This window comes from Mobula birostris, chromosome X, assembly GCF_030028105.1.
Source record: "Mobula birostris isolate sMobBir1 chromosome X, sMobBir1.hap1, whole genome shotgun sequence".
In the NCBI taxonomy this organism is placed as follows: domain Eukaryota; kingdom Metazoa; phylum Chordata; class Chondrichthyes; order Myliobatiformes; family Myliobatidae; genus Mobula; species Mobula birostris.
The window spans coordinates 36630292-36653524 of record NC_092402.1 but is presented as its reverse complement, the minus strand read 5'-3'; the positions used below and the strand labels follow the sequence as shown (position 1 = coordinate 36653524).

General features: G+C 43.2%; 1 protein-coding gene across 1 annotated transcript; it reads right to left on the bottom strand.

Moving 5' to 3' along the window:
- Window positions 1-476: 476 nt before the first annotated feature.
- On the bottom strand, window positions 477-2465 carry LOC140191677 (protein HEXIM1-like). Its single transcript, XM_072249302.1, has one exon. The coding sequence runs from the start codon at window positions 2307-2309 to the stop codon at window positions 1356-1358; it is 954 nt and encodes a 317-aa protein (XP_072105403.1). The 5' UTR covers window positions 2310-2465; the 3' UTR covers window positions 477-1355.
- Window positions 2466-23233: the final 20768 nt, after the last annotated feature.

Below are 23233 nucleotides of genomic sequence, written 5' to 3'. Positions count from 1 at the left end.
AACCAAACTGTAACATTGTCATATCAAAAATGTCTCCAATAGAAATATTGCAAAGAAAAGTTGAATTCCAGCAATCCCATTGTAGGTGTAATAAATGGGATCTTTCCATTCATCAAGAGTAGCGACTAACACAGTTAACCACCAAGTAACTTGCCCATTGATTGGGGGACAATAAAAAGAGAAAGGTGTCCTCATTATTACCTCAGTTTACTCAAACTACTTTCCTCTTTAAAATTACAACCAATCAGCTAAGGATACACCTTTACTACATCTCTAGTCACACTTATTCCAGCAGAGACCAATATCAACTGAGACATTTTCTTTTTAAAATGATAAATCCCTAAGCTTTAAGTTCCAGATCCATAAATATTTAAAAAGATAATTTTGCAGAATGCTCAACCACTAATGGAAAGAACCAAAGACTACTGAGCTCCCAAATTATTTGTTCATCATTAAACACAAGAATTTAAAGACACTAATTTTATGTTTTTATTTAGTGCCATGTAAAAGGTACATTTATTTTTTTTTTAAAACAAATTTCACCTCAATCTTAATACCCAAGTTTTTCCTTGGGAAGTATAGCCAAGATGTTGTTGCCACATTTTATAACAGAAATTTGAAACATAGTAACATTCGTTACTTGCTAGTTTGGTTTGCCCCATATAATTCCCACAATAAATGGAACAATTTGAGAAAAAAGTGGATCAATACACAAAAGTTACACATTTAAGGGCTTTTACAAAAGAAAAACACTAACAGGATTAGTCAATGCTCCTGACCAATTGAATAGTACAGTCAAATATTAAAAAGTGATAAAATCCACAATTAGAGGGATCACTACCCACTGGTTTATAACAGCCGTTGAAAATTCATGCATTTTTTTTTTGAGTAGCCATAATTTAATGGTTTGGACAGATCTTCCTCTAAACAGAGGATTGGGTACCATAGGCATTATACATTTGGCAACATTTCAGAAAAATCACGTTTACAATAAACTGACAGAAAGCAACTCAACATACTGGTTTAAAAAAAAAATCACATCCCCAAAATAAAACCCATTTTATTAAAAAGTGTAGAGAATTCATCTCCTCTACCTGCCTATAGTTTGGTTCAGATTACACACGTAGCAAAATGTGGCTGGGGAAAGACTTGTATAAAACACAAGTTAAAGTTATTTCCAACTTTCTGCAAAGGCAGATGCTAAAAATGTAAAAAGGGGAAAAAGTTATCCTAACCCAAATTTCAAAATAAGCCAATTAGATCGTGTCAAATAAACATAATCCAAAACAAATCTAGAATTTGTACAGACTAAAAATATGGTCTTCGTTTTTAGATTTGTAACCCGAGTTCAGGTTTTAATCATTTTCTGACAGTCTATTTTTCCGTTTATACTGTTCGTTTTCTTCCTGGAGCTCGAGGTTTTCGGCTCTCAGTCTCTCAATCTCTCCTTCCAGTTCTCTGATCTTGTTTTCCATCACCTCGTTACCCCGGGCCACTTTCTTCCCTTCCAAGCGGCACCGCAGCCGGTTGTTCTCATCTTCCAGCCTGGACAGGCACTTCTCCAGCTCCAGGTATTCCCGAATCAGCTCCTGCTTGGTCATATTCTGCAGGCTCTCTGCGTGATACTTCTCGTAAGTTTCGGAGAAGTCTCTCTGCAGGAATTCGCTGCCGTTGCCTCCCATGCCATCGCTGCCGCTGTCCTGATCCTCCTCATCCAGCTCTTCCTCCTCGCTCGTCTCATCCGACTTGTTGACACGTTTAGGGCAGACGCCGGTGTTGAGGTCGGGCTCCTCCTGGTTGTGTTCCTCCATGAGGAACTGGGTGGTGTTGTAGGGAGCCACAGTAAAACCTTTCGCGAACATCTCGGCCCGGGTCTTGGCCGCCCGTACGCTCTCCCTCTCATCCAGCTGTTTCTTCTCCTCCCAAGATAGCTTGAAGTAGGGCTTCCAGCGACGCTTCTTCTTGGACGGTCGCCTCCGGTGCCTCCTCTTGCCACCACCTCCTCCGCTGCTGCCTCCTCCCCCTCCTCCTCCTACCATGGCTGGAGTTCCTCCTCCTTCGCCGCTGCTACCGCCTCCTCGCACTGGAACGACGAGCTCAGTCTCGGCGTCACTTGCGCGCTCGAGCGGCGCTCGCCCTCTGCTGTCACGGCTCGGATCGGCCTGCATCTCCGGCACGACGCCAGGGCCAACGGTTGGTGACCGATGTGCCAGATTCAGCGGCTGTCCACCTGAACTCTGACTCCGCTCTCCCTCCCCGATCCGGGCCATCAGGTTATCAGTTGCCGCAGAAATCACTGGCCCACTCATAGTCACTCAGCGCCAAGCGAGAGGTTGTTGTCTTTCATACATAAAATAAAGGAAAATATGAAGCACCAACTAACGAATCCACTCTCCTCTAAGTCGCGATCTCACATACACCTCGCTAGCCCCTCACTCCTCAACTGCTGCTTCTGTTGCCTGAGGAGGCCTTTATATACCAGAGGTGACGTAACAATGCGCATGGCCTGACGCGCTTGGGCTGACAGGATTTGTAGTTCTATTTCTCCCCACCCCCAACACAAGCTGCTGAAAAGCAAACTATAGCCCCCACAACCCCCAGCGAAAAACTGTGGTCACTCAATTACGAATGGGAACTGAAAACCCACCTATTTTCGATGTTGATTGGTAGAGTTTGCTCAAAGTTGGCGACCTGCCAGATAAGAAGTGACACCTTACTGCCCCTTTCCTTTGTCAATCTTAGGTTCAGACCAAGAGACCGCCTATCTAATGCTTTTGGTTTGAATAGGGGAGAAATATCCTTACGCTCGGCACATAGGCGACTTCACCACTATTATAGAGGGAGGAGTTAATGAAAGATGAAAATCAAATTAGAAATACGCTTGATAATACAGTTCTTTCTTAATGAAAATCATTACTTCCATGAGTTTAATTTATTCATGAATAGTTTCAGTGCTCGTCTAATTTAATTATGTATTATATAATATTCTTCATATTCTTAATTACTCTACGAAGAGTAAGTTGTCCCAAACCGTCACGTAGTCGCTATTAAGGCGCTCAAAGCCAAAGATTTGTTAGGGCTCAGATACCAGCCAATCGATATAGGAGGGATGCTGTTATTTCGGCAGTCTTCCTTTTCCATTCCTGCCCAAAGTCCAGGCTGTAAAATGAGACTCGTCACCCGGCATTTCCGAGGTTGCAAGGGATTGCCTCCCGTCAGCGGAGGGATATTGGTCGGGAGTGCTACCGGGAGGCAGAATGATCAATCGGCTTTAAACCGTCGCCATCAGCGAACTAAAAGCTCAGCCTAACAAAATGGAGGAGCTATAGCTTTGTAAAGGCAATATCTTTGGCCTAGCCTTTCGATGCAGATCCCATGTCACGGATCGGATACCGAGCGGATAGTGGCCGTCGCGAGGCGAGCCCGGCTAGCTCCGGTCTTGCGCCCAGACCGTAACCTACTCAAGCACATCCCTGGCACTGTAGGACTGCATCCTTATCTGACATTCGACTTTAGCACATTTTGCTTATTTTAATTATCACATCCTGACCTCGACGCATCAAATGGATTAAACTCTTACGGAATAGGACACGTTGATTTAAAAAACCCAGATTTAATTTATAGACGTTCTTTCGGTCATAGGCGACATTAGATTAAAATGAACTTTCCTGGTAATTTGAGTATTGATGAAAACTCCAGTTTCAAAGAGAGCTTTATTAGGTCATAATATTATCAAGTGATTTGATATACATATCTTAAATCAGAACCAGCACAACGTGTGCATATATTAAGCTAGAGAGTAGGTTCTCAGTTCCACTTCATTACCATTTTGATTCTTCTATTCCATGTTTGGTAAAGCCTCCTGCCATTTTTTTGGGATACTGCTATGCAATTCAAATGACATTCCCACAAAGTGCAATCTGTAATTACCATTTAGAATAGAAACATACCATTCTCAAATTGGATGATTTCAGTTGAAATAAACTGCCAATATTGAAGTATTTCATTTCTAATGTTTATATATTAAGGTTAATACTCAATGTAGCAACTGTAGATGTTTTCTGAGAGAAAATTGTTTAAAATGTATCTAGATTGTATCTTTACTTCCTGAGAAAACTAAAGAAATTTGGCCTATCCCCTAAAACCCTCACTAATTTTTATAGATGCACCGTAGAAAGCATTCTTCTAGGGTGCATCACAACCTGGTATGGAAGTTGTCCTGTCCAAGACCGAAAGAAGCTGCAGAAGATCGTGAACACGGCGCAGCACATCACACAAACCAATCTTCCTTCCTTGGACTCACTTTACACCGCACGCTGTCAGAGCAGTGCTGCCAGGATAATCAAGGACACGACCCACCCAGCCAACACACTTTTCGTCCCTCTTCCCTCCGGGAGAAGGTTCAGGAGCTTGAAGACTCGTACGGCCAGATTTGGGAACAGCTTCTTTCCAACTGTGATAAGACTGCTGAACGGATCCTGACCCGGATCTGGGCCGTACCCTTCAAATATCCAGACCTGCCTCTCAGTTTTTTTGCACTACCTTACTTCCCATTTTTCTATTTATGATTTATAATTTAAAATTTTAATTTACTAATTTTTACTATTTTTAATATTTAATATTTGTAATCCAGGGAGTGGGAAGCGCAGAATCAAATATCACTGTGATGATTGTATGTTCTAGTATCAATTGTTTTGGCGACAATAAAGCATAAAGTGTAAAGATTGCAAGTTCCAAAAGATAGATAAATAAAAGGAATAAACATATTTACCAATCTTTGAAGATGTACCAAATCTCAAACTTCTAATGAAGTAGAGCCACTGGTGTGCCTTCTGCATGATTGCATCAACATCATATTGGGCCCAAAATAGATAGCTCTTGAAAACAGTGCCACTCATGACAGCAATGGGCCCTCAGTTTAACACTTGATCTAATCATTTGCTCTGTTCTAGAACGTTAGCCTACAATTTTTGGGGTCCAATCTCAACAGTGAGTCTTGACCCACAACTCCCTTACTAAGATGCAAGAGTGTAATAAACCTGAGGCATTGTTTACTTGCCCACAATGTTAATTACATTCCAGTCGTTAACAATATTGTTCCAATATTCTTTGGACTTCCTCTTCACAAGTACCAAATTTTCATTATAGTTTGGTGGCATAGTTATATTAATCTGTTGGTTGTAATATTCTCTTTCATTAATAGGTTGCAATTTGACTTTGTCATCTTTATTGATAAAGACAAGTTCTCAAAATGCCAGTCACTCCTTTTTTCCCCTTTCAACTCATCAGAGTCCTATCACTTAGCTTCTATTCTTAGGTTAATTACCCCTATATTAAGGGTATTGTAGATTTTGTTGTTTTATTGTATAATCATAATCATAGGCCCAATAAGTCTACTCATCTTTATTCATAGCATAATTTCTCTTCTTACAGAACACCTCCAGAACTCAATTTAACGAGGTACAAAGGAATCAGGAGTGTAGCAATAAGAGGAAGTCATACATTCTGTCTTATGATATGTGACACTTTTCATTTTGCTGCACTGAAATCCTAGAACTCCTTATCTAACAGCAGAGTGGGAGAGCTTTCAAGGAGAACATAACACTTCAAGAAGGTGGCTTACTCTCACCTTCTTAATGGTTCATTCTGTGTAGAAGCAACAACACTGTGCCAGAACTTTCATGGTGTGTTTACTCTAGCTGCAATCAGCAATACTGAATAGATGTCTCAAATGCTTGAGAATCTAAGGTCTAGTATGAAAGACATGTATATCATGTTAAGAGTTATGAAAATGGAATTTGATTATATTTGTCAAGGGAAAAATATCACCCACCTTCGTCATACAAATGGCAGTGGTTCAAGGAGGCAGTTCTCAACTTTCTCAGTGGTGATCCACTAGTATATTATCGAAGGGTATAAACTCAGAACTCAAAAAAGACTAAACGTGCTTTATCAACAATGGGTTCCGGAGTCTTTATGGTTTATTGGAAATATTTAATACATTTATTTTTAAATTTCCCATTTTAGTTACCATATAACTAACAGTTGCTTTTAATAGCTAAAATGTTTCTGTCTCTAAGCCAGTAAATTTGTTGCCAGTATTGATTACTCATCTGCAAGGAGGAATGCCATAGTCACAATTTAGGCTTTATTATGGAAACTAGATTTAAGATCCTTTCAATGTTCACCAACTTGAAGAATGGAAAGCTGGTTTCCAGATTTAATTTGAAAATTTGATTTTGTCACTGTTTACATGTCCACCAAGTTGTGGAATCATGTGGAAAAGGTTAGTGTGATTAATAGGGCAGTTATTTCAATGGCCAGGACCCACTCAGCTAGCTCTATCACAGGCACAACCCTCCCCAACCACTGACATCTTCAAGTGGCTGTGCCTCAAGGTAGCATCATTGATTAAAGACCCTCACCATTCAAGACATGTAATCTTATTACTACCACTGAGATGGCGGTACAGGAGCCGGAGGTCCCACACTGAAGTGTTTTCTGAACAGCTTCTTCCCCTTTGCCATCAGATTTCTGTACAGACCATGAACACCCCCCTCATTATTCCTCTTTTGCATTATTTATGTTTGTAACTTGTGCTGTTTATTTTATATATTGCACGGTACTATGGCTGCAAAACAACAAATTTTGCAACATGTCAGTGAAAATAAACCTGATTCTGATCATAGGTGTACATTATGGGAGTAGGAACACAAGACATATAACAAATTCATCTGAGCTTTAGTTCTCCTGAGACAGTTTTGCTGTGGAAAATACCATTGTTAGTTTGTAACTGAATTAGGATGGGTTAGTGGAAACTAACATAAACACTAAGTATGATTTGGTCATATGGAAAAGAAGGAATCTGGAACAAAGTCAATCTTTGGATGCACCAAATGGTGGAAATTTCTTGAATAAAGAATTGGAGGTTATAAGGACTGAAAACAATAGGTGGGGAATAATTAAATTGAAAGTCATAGTTGTGGATACCAGAATCTGAAAAGGCTTGGATTTTGGGGCATTTGAGTGGTTTTAAAAATTTACAAGGTGTGGTTTGGGATCTGTGCTGTAAAATTAGAATCTGGAATGGAGAGAAAATTAAGCCTGAAGGTTAGTGAGCTTTGATGACTTTTATCATTCCCCAATTCCACCAAGTGAGATGTGGAGCTATTTATCATCTTCCAATTCCACCAATCATTCTTGGCTCTCCTAGTCTATAGATCTATTTTCTTAATCTCACCTACCTCCACCTGCTACTCCTCACCTATCCCACGTTCCTTTTAGACCAGAGCTCAACTTTCTCGATCTAACTTACCCTCACCCAGACTCACAATGCTCCAAGCTCCAAGCACTGAAATGTGCCAGACTTCATTTCACAATCAGTTTACACAGTAGTTGCAATCAGCATATACTCTACATGTGTCTCAAATGTTTTATAACTTTAGGGCCAGTAAAACTTTCAAGAAAGATATATACAAACAGAACAGTTGGGCAAACAGAATTTGATGATACTCCCCAAATCTCTTAAAAAATCATTTACTTCCATGAAATAGGCTCTACTGGTGCATGAAGGCAATTTGCCATACTGTAATTTCTAAATTGGTAAATTAGATTTTTATTATCATATGTACCAAGGTACAGTGAAAAACTTTGCATTTCTTCACAGTGCTTTGTGATGTTATAAAGGGAAAAGAATTGCAGAATAAAGTGTTAAGAGATACAGAGAAAGTATGGTGTAGGCAGCCACTAAGGTGCAATGTCATAAAGAGATTGTGAGGTCAAAATCACAACCATTTCTGTAGCTCCTGGAATCCCAGAGCAACACATACTGTACAACAAAATGGAGGAATTCAGCAGCCAGGTATCAATGAAAAGGAATAATGTTTCAGGCTGAGACATCATCAGGAGTGGAAAGGAAGGGAAAAACGTTTGAATAAGATAGAAACATAAAAACATAGAAAACCTACAGCACAATACAGGCCCTTGGCCCACAAAGCTGTGCCAAACATGTCCTTACCTTAGAAGTTACCTAGGGTTACCCATAGCCCACTATTTTTCTGAGCACCATGTACCTGTCCAAGAGTCTCTTAAAAGACCCTATCATTTCCGCCTCCACCACCATCGCAGACAGCCCATTCCACGCACTCACCACTCTCTGCGTAAAAAACTTAGCCCTGATAGCTCCTCTGTACCTACTTCCAAGCACCTTAAAACTGTGTCCTCTTGAGCTAGCCATTTCAGCCCTGGGAAGAAGCCTCTGACTGTCCACACGATCAATGCCTCTCATCATCATATACACCTCTGTCAGGTCACCTCTCATCCTCCGTCGCACCAAGGAAAAAAGGCCGAGTTCACTCAACCTATTCTCATAAGGCATGCTCCCCAATCCAGGCAACATCCTTGTAAATCTCCTCTGCACCCTTTCTATGGTTTCCACATCCTTGCTGTAGTGAGGTGACCAGAACCGAGCACAGTACTCCAAGTGGGGTGTGACCAGGGTTTTATATAGCTGCAATATTACCTCTTGGCTCCTAAACTCAATCCCACGATTGATGAAGACCAATGCAGCGTATGTTTTCTTAACCACAGAGTCACCCTGTGCAGCAGCTTTGAGTGTCCTATGGACACTGAACCCCAAGATCCCTCTGATCCTCCACACTGCCAAGAGTCTGACCATTAATACTATATTCTGCCATCATATTTGGCCTACCAAAATGACCAACATCACGCTTATCTGGGTTGAACTCCATCTGCCACTTCTCAGTCTAGTTTTGCATCCTACCAATGTCCCGCTATAACCTCTGACAGCCCTCCACACTATCCATAACACCTCCGACCTTTGTGTCATCAGCAAATTTACTAACCCATCCCTCTACTTCTTCATCCAGAAGAGTAATCATGAAGAGTAGGGGTCCCAGAACAGATCCCTGAGGCACACCATTGGTCACTGACCTCCATGCAAAATATGAAACATCTACAACCACTCTTTGCCTTCTGTGGGCAAGCCAGTTCTGGATCCACAAAGCAATGTCTCCTTGGATCCCATGCCTCCTTACTTTCTCAATAAGCCTTGCATGGGGTATCTTGTCAAATGCCTTGCTGAAATCCATATACACTACATCTACTGTTCTACCTTCATCAATGTGTTTAATTACATCCTCAAAAAATTCAATCAGGCTCGTAAGGCACAACCTGCCTTTTACAAAGCCATGCTGACTATTCCTAATCATGTTATGCCTCTCCAAATGTTCATAAATCCTACCTCTCAGGTTCTTCTCCATCAACTTACCAACCACTGAAGTAAGACTGATCGCAACCCTCCAATCCTCCGGAACCTCTCCCATCCCCACTAATGATGCAAAGATCATCGCCAGAGGCTCAGCAATCACCTCCCTTGCCTCCCACAGTAGCCTGAGGTACATCTCGTCCAGTCATGGTGACCTATCCATCATGATACTTTCCAAAAGCTCCAGCACATCCTCTCTCTTAATATCTACATGCTCAAGCTTTTCAGTCCTCTGTAAATCATCCCTACAATCGCCAGGAGCCTTTTCTGCAGTGGATACTGAAGCAAAGTACTCATTAAGTACCTCTGCTTTCTCCTCCGCTTCCATACATACTGTTCCACTGTCACACTTGATTGGTCCTAATCTCTCACGTCTTGTCCTCTTGCTCTTCACATACTTGTAGAATGCCTAGGGGTTTTCCTTAATTCTGTCTGCCAAGGCCTTCTCATGGCCCCTTCTGGCTCTCCTAGTTTCTTTCTTAAGCTCCTTCCTGCTAGCCTTATAATCTTCTAGATCTCTACCATTGTCTAGTTTTTTGAACCTTTTGTAAGCTCTTTTCTTCTTGACTAGATTTTTGACAGCTTTTGTACACCACGGTTCCTGTATCCTATCATCCTTTCCCTATTTCATTGGAATGTACCCATGCAGAACACCACACAAGTATCCCCTGAACGTTTGCCACATTTCTTCCGTACATTTCCCTGAGAACATCTGTTCCCAATATATGCTTCGAAGTTCTTGCCTGATCGCCTCATATTTGCCCTTACTCCAATTAAATGCTTTCCTAACCTGTCTATTCCTATCCCTCTCCAATGCTATGGTAAAGGAGATAGAATTGTGATCACTATCTCCAAAGTGCTCTCCCATTGAGAGATCTTACACCTGACCAGGTTCATTTCCCAATATCAGATCAAGTACAGCCTCTCCTCTGTAACAATCTGTAGATAAGCCTACAAGTTTCAAGAAACTTTCCTGAACACACCTGACAAACTCCACCCCATCTAAACCCCTCATTCTAGGGAGATGCCAATCAATATTTGGGAAATTAAAATCTCCCACCATGACAACCTTGTTATTATTACACCTTTCCATAATCTGTCTCCCTATCTGTTCCTCAATTTTCCTGTTACTATTGGGTGGTCTATAAAAAACACCCAGTGGAATTATTGACCCCTTCCTGTTTCTAACTTCCACCCACAGAGACTCTGTAGACAATCCCTCCATGTCTTCCTCCTTTTCTGCAGCTGTGACACTATCTCTGATCAGCAGTGCCACACCCCCACCTCTTTTGCCTCCCACCCTGTCCTTTCTGAAACATCTAAAGCCTGGCACTCGAAGTAACCATTCCTGCCCCTGAGTCATCCAAGTCTCTGTAATGGCTACAACATCATAGCTCCAAGTGCTGATCCATGCTCTAAGCTCATCCGTTTTGTTCATAATACTCCTTGCATTAAAACAGACACACCTCAAACCATTGGTCTGAGTGCATTCCTTCTCTATCACCTGCCTATCCTCCCTCTCACACTGTCTCCAAGCTTTTTCTAAACACAAAATCTGCAGATGCTGTGATCAAAGCAACACTTTCAGTACGCTGGATGAACTCAGCAGGTCGGGCAACATCAGTTAGAAACGATGAGTCGACATTTCGGGCCGGAACCCTTCATCAGGATCTCAAATGTCCTCTTTCTTTAAGGATCATGGTTTCCCTTCTGCTGTCATCAATGATGCCCCCACCCGCATCTCCTCCATTTCCCGCACTTCGGCTCTCACCCCATCCTCCCGCAACCAAAACAGGGACAGAGTTCCTTACCTACTGCCCCACCAGCCTCCGGATCCAGCACATTATCCTCCGCAACTTCCGCCACTTTCAACAGGGCCCCACCACTAAGCATATCTTTCCATCTCCACCCCTCTCCGCTTTCCGCAGGGATCGGTCCCTCCGTGACTCCCTGGTCCACACGTCCATCCCCACTGATCTCCCACCCGGCACTTATCCCTGTAAGCGTAAGTGCTACACCTGTCCCTACACCTCCTCTCTTGCCACCATTCAGGGCCCCAAACAGTCCTTCCAGGTGAGACAACACTTTGCTTGTGAGTCTGTTGGGGTCATCTATTGCATCTAGTGCTCCCGATGCGGCCTCCTCTACATCGGTGAAACCCGACACAGATTGGGGGACCGCTTCATCGAGCACCTCCACTCCATCTGCCACAAAAGACGGGATCTCCCAGTAGCCACCCACTTCAACTCTGCTTCCCATTCCCATTCTGATATGTCCATACATGGCCTCCTCTACTGCCATGATGAGGGTAAACTCAGGTTGGAGGAGCAACACCTCATATACCATCTAGGTAGTTTCCAGCCCCTTGGTATGAACATAGAATTCTCCAACTTCCAGTAATTCCCTCCCCCTCCCTTCCTCTGTCCCTATGTCACTCTGCCCCCTCCCCCAGCTCCCTCATGGTTCCGCCTCCTTCTTCTACTACCCATTGTTTTCAGGGCTATGACGTCAATGCTTCCCCTCCCCCACCCCTTTGTCTTTCAAATTACTAGTCTTTCAACCGAAACTACAAGCATTCTTCAAATCCTTCCCCATCTTCCATTTTTCAGTCCTGACGAAGGGTTCCGGCCAAAACGTCGACTCATCGTCTCTAACTGATGCTACCCAAGCTTTTTTTATTTGTGAGCCAACCGTCTTTTCCTCCATCTCATCAGTTTGATTCCCACTCCCCAGCAAACCTAGTTTAAACTCTCCCCAATAGCCTTAGCAAACTCCCTGCCAGGATATTGGTCCCCCTGCGATTCAAATACAACCCGTCTTTTTTGTACAGGTCACTTCTGCCCCAAAAGACGTCCCAATGCTCCAGAAATCTGAATCCCTGCCCTCTGCTCCAATCCCTCAGCTACGCATTTATTCTCCACCTCACTCTATTCCTATACTCACTGTCACGTGCCACAGGTAGTAATCCCAAGATTACTATCTTTGTGGTCCTGCTTCTCAACTTCCTTCCTTACTCCCAGTAGTGTGTTTTCAGGACCTCCTTCCTTTTCCTACCTATGTCGTTGGTACCAATACGTACCATGACCTCTGGCTGTTCTTCCCACTTCAGGATATCGTGGACGCGATTAGAAACATCCCGGACCTGGCACCTGGGAGGCAAACTACCATCCATGTTTCTTTCCTGCATCCACAAAATCACCTGTCTGACCCCCTTACTATAGAGTCCCCTATTACTGCTGCCATCCTCTTCCTTTCTCTACCCTTCTGAGCTGCAGGGCCAGGCTCTGTGCCAGAGGTGCGGCCACTGTTGATTCCCCCAGGTAGGCCGTTCCCCTCCCCCCCCCGCCAACAGTAATCGAGCAGGAGTACTTATTGCCAAGGGGTACAGCCACGGAGTGCTTTCTAGCCTCTGACTCCTGCTGTTCCCCCTCCTGACTGTTACCCATTTATCTGTCTCCCCAGGCCCCTGTGTGACTACCTGCCTATAGCTCCTCTCTATCACCTCCTCACTTTCCCTGACCAGGCGAAGGTCATCGAGATGCATCTCCAGTTCCCTAACACGGTCCCTAAGGAGCTGCAGCTCGATGTACCTGGTGCAGATGTGGCCGTCCAAGAGGTTGGGAGTCTCCCGGACTACTGACATCTGACACTGAGCACAGAACACCAGCCTCACACACATACTTCCAGTCTGTATTCTACATAGGCAACCTATTTCTCCTTGACCCGTTATTGCCTGATCCCCATTGAGCCAAAACCTTCCTGCTCTGTTTCCCTCCACTCTGATGCCCGCACTATAAAGCTGTCTTCTTTTAAACTCTTCTCTCTGTTCTCACTGGCTGACGTCCACGCGCTTGCGCAGTCGTGCCCCGATCAAACCGTTGAAGAAATAACTGTCTCCCTTTAAACTCTTCTTGCTGTTCTCCCTGGCTGATGATGGGTGGGTGGAGGGGAAGGAATTCAAACTGGCAGATGATAGGTGATGCCAGATGGATGAAGTAAGAAACTGGGAAGTGATAGGTGGAAAATGTGAAGAGCTGGAGAAGAAGGAATCTGATAGGAGATAGTGGACCATAGGAGAAAGGGAAGCGGGAGGTGATAGGTAGAAGAGGTAAGAGGGGAGCCAGAGTGGGGAATTGAAGAGGAGGTAAGGGGGAGTGTGAAAAGGGATATCAGAATTTGGAGAAATCAATGCTCATGCCATCAGGTTGAAGGCTACCCAGATGGAATAGGAGTTGTTGCTCCTCCAACCTGGGAATGGCCTCATGATTGTGAGGTCAGGAGTCTAACATCATACTAGGGAACTATTCAATAGCCTTATAACAGCAGGTTAGAAGCTGTCCTTGAGCATAATGGTACATGCTTTTAGGCTTTTGTATCTTCTGCCCCATGGGAGAGGGGAAAAGATAAAATGTTCAGGATGGGTGTGGTCTTTGGTTATGCTGGCTCCTTTGATGAATCAGAGAGAAGTATAGATAGTCCATGGAGGGGAGGCTGGTTTCAGGGATGTGCTGAGCTGTGACCACAACTCTCTCAAGTTCCTTGTAAGCACAGGCAGAGCAGTTGCTGTACCAAGCCAAGATGCATCCAGATAGGATGTTTTCAACCCACTTGATCTCAGCATCATTGATGCAAATAGGAGCATGTGCACCACACCCCCTCCCGAAGACAATGATCAGCTCTGTTGCTTTGCTGATATTGAGGGAAAACTTGTTGTTATGAAACCATGCCACTAAGGTTCTCTATTCCCTTACTATACGAGAACTCATTATTATTTGAAATACGGTCAACTTGGTGGTGTCATCTACAAGCTTCTAGAGTAAGAGTAGAATTTGGGCATGCATTCATGAGCATATAGGGAATAAAGAAGTGGGCTGAGGATACAGCAGCAGCTTTGTGTGACATTAGTGTTGAGTGCCAAGATGTTGCTGCCTATCCTTACTGATCATGGTCTGTTGGTCAGGAAGTCCAGGATCTAGTTGCAAAGGGAAGTGTTGAGTCTCAGGTCTAGGTTTTGGAGACGAGTTTGCTTCAAATGACAGTATTGAAGACAGATCTGTAATAACTAAACAATAGTCTCTTTACCACCCAGATGCTCCAGAGATGAGTGTAGGGCTAAGGAGAAGGTGTCCATATGGATCTGCTTTGGCAGATGAATTACAGTGGGTTGAAGTTGTCTGAGAAGTTAGTGTTGATGTCTGCCATGACCTCCCTCAAAAACGACAGTGAACGTCAGAGACGCTGGGCGACAGTCATTAAGACACATTACCTTATTATTCTTCGGCACTGGGATGATAGTGGCCTTCTTAAAGCAGGTAGGAACCTCAAAATTAGGGAGAGGTTAAAAATGGCTGCAAATTCCCTCACCAGCAGATTTGTGCAAGGTCTAAGGACAAGGCAAATATCTGAACCAAACATTTTCCATGGGTTCACTCTCTGGAAGACTGAAGTCTACAAATGTGATTGTAGGTATAGGTGTCTTAAAGGCTGCCAAGGCAGATGGCAAGATTCAATTCCCCCTTTGTTCAAAATATGTCTTAAGATGATAAGGAAGGGATGTGTATGAAGGAAGTGAATCATTTTCTCACCTTTCAGGTACTTTCTGAGTGGGCAATAAAAGATGACGTTTCAGGGATTCCCACAGCCCATTAATGATGTAACTAAAGTCCTGTTTCGAAAAATCGGAATCAGAATCAGGTTTATTATCACCGGCATATGTCGTGAAATTTGTTAATTAGCAGCAGCAGTACAAAGCAATACATGATAAATGTAGAAAAACAAGTACTGTAAATCAATTACAGTAAGTATATATGTATATTAAATTAAATTAAATTAAAAATAGTGCAAAAACAGAATTTAAAAAAAAAAGTCAGGTAGTCTTCATGGGTTCAATGTCCATTTAGAAATCAGATGTCAGAGGGGAAGAAGCTATTCCTGAATCACTGGGTGTGTACCTTCAGGTTTCTGTACCTCTTTCCTGATGGTAACAATGAGAAGAGGGCATGTCCTGGGCAATTGGGGTCCTTAATAATGGACACCGCCTTTCTGAGGCACCACTCCATGAAGATATCTTTGATACTACGTTGGCTAGTATCCAAGATGGAGCTGACTAATTTTGCAGTAGCACCCACCCCCTCCCCCCATACTAGACAATGAAACAGCCTGTCAGAATGCTCTCCACAAAACATCTGTTGGAAGGTTTTGAGTGTATTAGGTGACAAATCGAATCTCCTGAAACTCCTAATGAAATATAACAACTGTCTTGCCTTCTTTATAGCTGCATCGACATTTTGGGACCAGGTTAGATTCTCAGGGATCTTGAAACCAAACTCTCCACTTCTGCTCCCTCTAGGAGGATTGATCTCCCTTCAAGTGTGGATTAAATCAGCTCTTTGGTCTTACTGACATTGAGTGCTGTGACACCACTCAACTAGCTGGTATATCTCGTTCTGTACGCCCTCTCGTCGCCATCTGAAATTCTGCCAACAATGGTTGCATCATCAGCAAATTATTAATGGCATTTGAGCTATATCTAGCCACACAATCATGGGTATAGAGAGTAGAGCAGTGGGCTAAGCACACGTCTGTGAGGTGTGCCAGTGTTGATTGTCAGCGAGGAGGAGATATTATTTTCAATCTGCACAGATCGTGGTCTTCTAGTTATGAAGTCGAGGATCTAATTGCAGAGGGAGATAAAGAGGCTTAAGTTCCGTAGCTTATCAGTCAGGACTGTAGGAATGGTGGTGTTATCCTGACATAGGTGTTCGTATTGTTCAGGTGATCTAAGGCCGTGTGAAGAACCATTGAGATTGAGTCTGCCGTAGACCTATTATGGCAATAGGCAAATTGTCCTTGCTGAGGTAGGAGTTGATTCTAGCCTTGACGAACCTCTCAAAGCATTTCATCACCGTAGATGTGAGTGCTACTGGACAATAGCTCACACTAGTTTTCCTTAATGTCCCTCATTATCTGCAACCCCAATTCAATCCACACCTGTCAACTTAAAACCACAGCTATGAACAGAAATTTTTAACTCCTTTCCCCAAAGCAAGGTTTTGACCCTGTATTCTCCATGACAATTCTGTATGTTTTATTTCCTGATCCAAATTCATATGTGATGACAACAAACTGCAAGTCTATCCAATATTGGACTAACTTCAGGCATTATGCCTGAGATGTGTTTCAGCTTTACTCTTACATTTTTATAAGTTCTGCATTTGACTATTTATACATTTTTATAAATTATTATGTTAAAATTAAATATTATGAGTTAGGTTAATGAACTAGATGGTTTATACCCCAGCAGAACAGTTAACGTAAGAAGAATAAAGCCAAGTGAAGTTATGAAGTAAACACAGTAGAGGTTCATTGCAAACACAAGGAAATCTGCAGATGCTGGAATTTCAAGCAACACACACAAGATGCTGGTGGAACGCAGCAGGCCAGACAGCATCCATAGGAAGAAGCACAGTCGACGTTTCGGGCCAAGACCCTTCGTCAGGACTAACTAAAAGAGGAGATAGTAAGAGATTTGGAAGTGGAAGGGGGAGGGATAGAGCTAAGAGCTGGAAAGCTGATTGGTAAAAGGGATACAAGGCTGGAGAAGGGAGAGGATCATGGGACAGGAGGCCTAGGGAGAAAGAAAGGGGGATGGGAACGCCAGAGGAAGATGGAGAGCAGGCAAGGAGTTATTGTGAGAGGGAGAGAGAGAGGAAAAAAAAAGGAATAATCAATCAATCAATCAATCAATAAGGGATGGGGTAAGAACGGGAGGAGGGGCATTAACGGAAGTTAGAGAAGTCAATGTTCATGCCATCAGGTTGGAAGCTACCCAGACGGAATATAAGGTGTTGTTCCTCCAACCTGAGTGTGGGTTCATTTTAACAGTTAGAGGAGGCCGTGGATAGCCATATCAGAATGGGAATGGGACTTGGAATTAAAATGTGTGGCCACTGGGAGATCCTGCTTTCTCTGGTGGACAGAGCGTAGGTGTTTAGCAAAACGGTCTCCCAGTCTGCGTCGGGTCTCGCCAATATATGGAAGGCTGCACCAGGAGCACCGGACGCAGTATATCACCCCAGCCGACGCACAGGTGAAGTGTTGCCTCACCTGGAAGGACTGTCTGGGGCCCTGAATGGTGATGAGGAAGGAAGTGTAAGGACATGTGTAGCACTTGTTTCGCTTACAAGGATAAGTGCCGGGAGGGAGATTGGTGGGAAGGGATGGGGGGGAGGAAAACGAATGGACAAGGGAATCGCGTAGGGAGCAATCCCTGCAGAAAGCAGAAGGGGGGGGAGGGAAAGATGTGCTTGGTGGTGGGATCCCGTTGGAGGTGGCGGAAGTTACGGAGAATTATATGTTGGAGATTCATTGTTACAGCAGTTGCATACCATCTGAAGTAAACTACACAACTTGAAAAATTGTCAGTGATAAGTTTGCAGTTTACACTATCAAAGACTAATGCTGACAGTATTTAAAGGCATTACTGTAGTTCAGAAAAAAGGCTTCAGAATACAATTGACCTGAAAGGGGCATCAGAGTAATGAAAAATAATTCAAGACAAATAATATCGATTTCATTATCTTGAGAATCTCTTAATAGATACCGTACATTTAACCTGCAGAGCATGCAATGTTAAACTAGCTTAGGCAATCACTATGCTGTAGCTGTTTTTATTGGCAGATTTGACATAAGTTAATAAAACTTAGTTGTCATACTTCTGCAGATTGGCAACATTTCCATGGTGATGACAACATGTAATCTGTGGTGCAGCATTATGGGGTGTGTGCACGCCGAGGGTTGTTTTGGTTCTGTGCTTGCCACTGTGAACTGCGGTAGTACCTATCAAGGTCTTTGCTGTAGAGTGAGCAGAAGTGCTGTCAGGGAAACATCAGTCATCAGAGGATTGGGCAATGAATGGGGAGTTTGTTAGGTCATCATAAGCATACGAGTTCCATCGATGTTTTAGACCAGAATTCCTTTTGGAAAGCCTGTGTTCTTCCCTATCAGCACATTTAGTACAGCAGGGAACTGCCAGAAGATCATGTCCATCTCAAGAAATTAAACATCTAACCAAAATGATCTCATGTTCCACCTACCATTGGAAACAAAAATTACTCTTATCCATTGACATGTGAGCCTTGAAAGTCAACTGCATATCAGGCCATGGAATTTTTAATGCATTTTTCCAGTGTGAAACATAATGACCATTTCTGGGTCATCTTGCATACTTCACTAATTTAATCAGGCTTCATGCTTACATGTTTGATGCAGCATTTCCTCAGCAACTGTATAAATCTCTGCCGTTCCTTTGGATTCACCAACTACACGGAAAAGGGGAGGCTGCTACTTGGACAACAGCTTGCGCTCCATATCATACTGCCCTGGCTTGCGTATCGTGTACACAGCTGGTTTGCAACATCCATGGTTGACGCTGACTAATGCAGGAGTGTCAGCATTCAATTTTTGATATACATTGAAAACCCAATTACCTTATGTAATTAACTGACTGAGCTCAGCTGAAGAGCTCCAATAGATTCTTGCTTCAACTCATTTGGTCATTGGAAGGTCTCCACTTTGCTTCAGAGAGGAGGCTCAGCACCAGCTAGGAGGGATCCTTGCCTCGAGTGACCCTGTAACCATTGAGGTTCACCTAGTGTGCGTAAGTTAATCTCTTCTGAAAATATGAGGTAAGCATTCTGACTTGGGGCAAAATTATTCCACACCTTTCTAACTGCTTCATGTGCTGCATTCTGTCATCTCAAGTTTCCATTCTTCTTTACATAGGCTTTTTTTTCCTGCCAGCTAGCTTAACCTACTTTTTCTGAGTTTGTTCCTTGGAGAAAAAAAATCAGTGTAGTCTAATGTTCATTATCAAAGTGGAGGGAATTTTGAGTGAACATCAACCATATAGGTTGAATTATAAGGCCACAGGAAAACACAGGTACCGGGAAAAAAAATAATGTGATCATTCCATCCTTTATGATTATATATCAGACTACAAGTAAGGTTGCCCAGTTCTTGGTAAATCTAATAGCTTTGGATGGTCAAGGTCAGTAGGATAAGTGAACTAAATAAAATAACATGAACAACCATGGAATTACTATAGATGAATACATGACTGCATGAACATGGTTCTCTACTCTGTGACTAAAGACATCTATAGATATAGGGTAGGATAGAGGTGACTAAATCTAATGGCATTTGGATGAAAACTTCTAGGGGGTCCTGAGGAACAGGGTGGGCAAACCTTTATACATGCATTTTTATTACCAACACTCTGTCTTACAAAAATTATAAAATACAAAACATATTTGCTGCATAGAGGCTAACAGAAAAAAAAGATTCAAAGGTGTGATAAAAGCTTTCTTGAAAAACTGTAAGATCCCCACTGACTAACCCCACTTCCAAAATGCTTAAAGTGCAGAAGGAGAATTTGAGATGGTATTGAGGGCCACATGCACATGTATTAGAAGCATGCAAAAGTCCTGCATATGTTTCGGAAGGGGCTCACCAGCACACAAACTACCCACCTGCCTCCTCTGTCTGCCACCTCTTCCTCCATCTGTGGAAGAATCCAAGGTTCCATATTGGGCTCATTAGCTGCCTCAGAATCCTTAAAATGTGAGTGGAAGCAAAGGAGCTCCTTTAGAAGAATTACTGTTAAATCAAAAGGTCTTGAGAGGCTCAAAGCACGTTGTAAGTCTTTTGGAAAGGGTGACACTGTCACGTAGCAGTTGATGTAATGCTTTACAGCACCAGCAATCAGGGTTTAAATCCTGCTACTGCCTGTAAGGAGTTTGTACATTCTCCCTATGGCCATGTGAGGTGCTCTGGTCTCCTCCCACATTCTAAAGATGTATGGGTTAGAGTAAGTTGTGGGCATGCTATGATGGCACTGGGAGCATAGCAACACTTGCGGGCCAACAATTACATTTTATGAGTAGTGGGCATAGTCAATAAAACACAGGCCCTGGATTCTACAGGGAGGTTGCAAGAACACTGTATATTCACCACAACTACTGAATACAGTCTGATTATGGTCTTCTGATACATTAGTTCCATGACGCCACAGATAGTGGATGTTTTTACGACCAACCTTCTGAGGTTAGAAAGCATCATGTACTGGATGCAATAGCTTCCTTATTTTTATCTGCCTAAACTCAAAAAGTCAAACAGAGTGTGACTTTCTGAAAGCCAAACTTGAACCTTAAAAGAAGTTTGGCCATCCAGATTATAAACTCTGACCAAACCTGCACTGGATCAAAACTGATCGCGTCCACGATATCCTGAAGGGGGAAGGAGAACAGCCAGAGGTCGTGGTACATATTGGTACCAACGACATAGGTAGGTAAAGGAAGGAGGTCCTGAAAGCAGACTACAGGGATTTAGGAAGGAAGTTGAGAAGCAGGACCACAAAGGTAGCAATCTCGGGATTACTGCCTGTGCCACGTGACAGTGAGTATAGGAATAGAGTGAGGTGGAGGATAAATACATGGCAGAGGGATTGGAGCAGGGGGTAGGGATTCAGATTTCTGGATCATTGGGACCTCTTTTGGGGCAGGAGTGATCTGTACAAAATAGACGGGTTGTACTTGAATCCCAGGGGGACCAATATCCTGGCGGGGAGATTTGATAAGGCTATTGGGGAGAGTTTAAACTACAATTGCTGGGGGGTGGGAACTGAACTGAAGAGACAGAGGAAGGCGGTTGGCTCACAAATAGAGAAAGCTTGGAGACTGTGCAAGAGGGAGGATAGGCAAGTGATGGAGAAGAGACACACTCGGACCGATGGTTTGAGATGTGTATTGTAATGCAAGGAGTATTATGAACAAAGAGGATGAGATTAGAGCGTGAATTAGTACTTGGAGCTATAATGTTGTGGCCATTAGAGAGACTTGGATGGCTCAGGGGCAGGATTTGGTTACTTTGAATGCCAGGCTTTAGATGTTTCAGAAAGGACAGGGAGGGAGGCAAAAGAGGTGGGGGTGTGGCACTGCTGATCAGGGATAGTGTCACAGCTGTAGAAAAGGAGGAAGTCATAGAGGGATTGTCTACGGAGTCTCTGTGGGTGGAAGTTAGGAACAGGAAGGGGGTCAATAACTCTACTGGGTGTTTTTTATAGACCACCCAATAGTAACAGGGACATCAAGGAATAGATAGGGAGACAGATTCTGGAAAGGTGTAATAATAACAGGGTTGTTGTGATGGGAGATTTTAATTTCACAAATATCAATTGGTATATCCCTAGAGCGAGGGGTTTAGAGGGGGTGGAGTTTGTTAGGTGTGTTCAGGAAGGTTTCTTCACACAATATGTAGATAAGCCTACAAGAGGAGAGGCTGTACTTGATCTAGTATTGGGAAATGAACCTGGTCAGGTGTCAGATCTCCCAGTGGGAGAGCATTTTGGAGATAGTGATCACAATTCTATCTCCTTTACCATAGCATTGGAGGGGGATAGGAATAGACGTCAAAAAAGCATTTAATTAGAGTAAGGCAAATATGAGGCTATCAGGCAAGAACTTGGAAGCATAAATTGGGAACAGATGTTCCCAGGGAAACGTATGGAAGAAGTGTGGCAAATGTTCAGGGGATATTTACGTGGAGTTCTGCATAGGTACGTTCCAAAGAGACAGGGAAAGGATGGTAGGGTACAGGAACCGTGGTGTACAAAGGCTGTTGTAAATCTAGTCAAGAAGAAAAGAAGAGCTTACAAAAGGTTCAAAAAACTAGATAACGATAGAGATCTAAAAGATTATAAGGCTAGCAGGAAGGAGCTTAAGAAAGAAATTTGGAGAGCCAGAAGGGGTCATGAGAAGGCCTTGGTGGGCAGAATTAAGGAAAACCCCAAGACATTCTACAAGTATGTGAAGAACAAGAGGGTAAGACATGAGAGATTAGGACCGATCAAGTGTGACAGTGGAAAAGTGTGTATGGAAGCGGAGGAGATAGCAGAGGTACTTAATGAATACTTTGCTTCAGTATTCACTACAGAAAAGGATCTTGGCGATTGTAGGGATGACTTACAGAGAAAAGCTTGAGCATGTGATAGTAAGCAAGAGGATGTGCTAGAGCTTTTGGAAAGCATCAAGATGGATAAGTCACCAGGACCGGACAAGATGTACCCTAGGCTACTGTGGGAGGCAAGGGAGGAGATTGCTGAGCCTCTGGCGATGATCTTTGCATCATCAATGGGGATGGGAAAGGTTCCAGAGGATTGGAGGGTTGCAGATGTTGTTCCCTTATTCAAGAAAGGGAGTAGAGATAGCCCAGGAAATTATAGACCAGTGAGTCTTACTTCAGTGGTTGGTAAGTTGATGGAAAAGATCCTGAGAGGCAGGATTTATGAACATTTGGGGAGGCATAGTATGATTAAGAATAGTCAGCATGGCTTTGTCAAGGGCAAGTCGTGCCTTACGAGCCTGATTGAATATTTTGAGGATGTGACTAAACACATTGATGAAGATAGAGCAGTAGATGTAGTGTATATGGGATTTCAGCAAGGCATTTGACAAAGTACCCCATGCAAGGCTTATTAAGAAAGTAAGGAGGCATGGGATCCAAGGGGACATTGCTTTATGGATCCAGAACTGGCTTGCCCACAGAAGGCAAAGTGTGGTTGTAGATGGGTCATATTCTGCATGGAGGTTGGTGACCAGTGGTGTGCCTCAGGGATCTGTTCTGGGACCCCTACTCTTTGTGATTACTCTTCTGGATGAGGAAGTGGAGGGATGGGTTAGTAAGTTTGCTGATGACACAAAGGTTGGAGGTATTGTGGATAGTGTGGAGCGCTGTCAGAGGTTACAGCGGGGCATTGTTAGGATGCAAAACTGGGCTGAGAGGTGGCAGATGGAGTTCAACCCAGATAAGTGTGAGGTGGTTCATTTTGGTAGGTCAAATATGATGGCAGGATATAGTATTAATGATAAGACTCTTGGCAGTTTGGAAGAT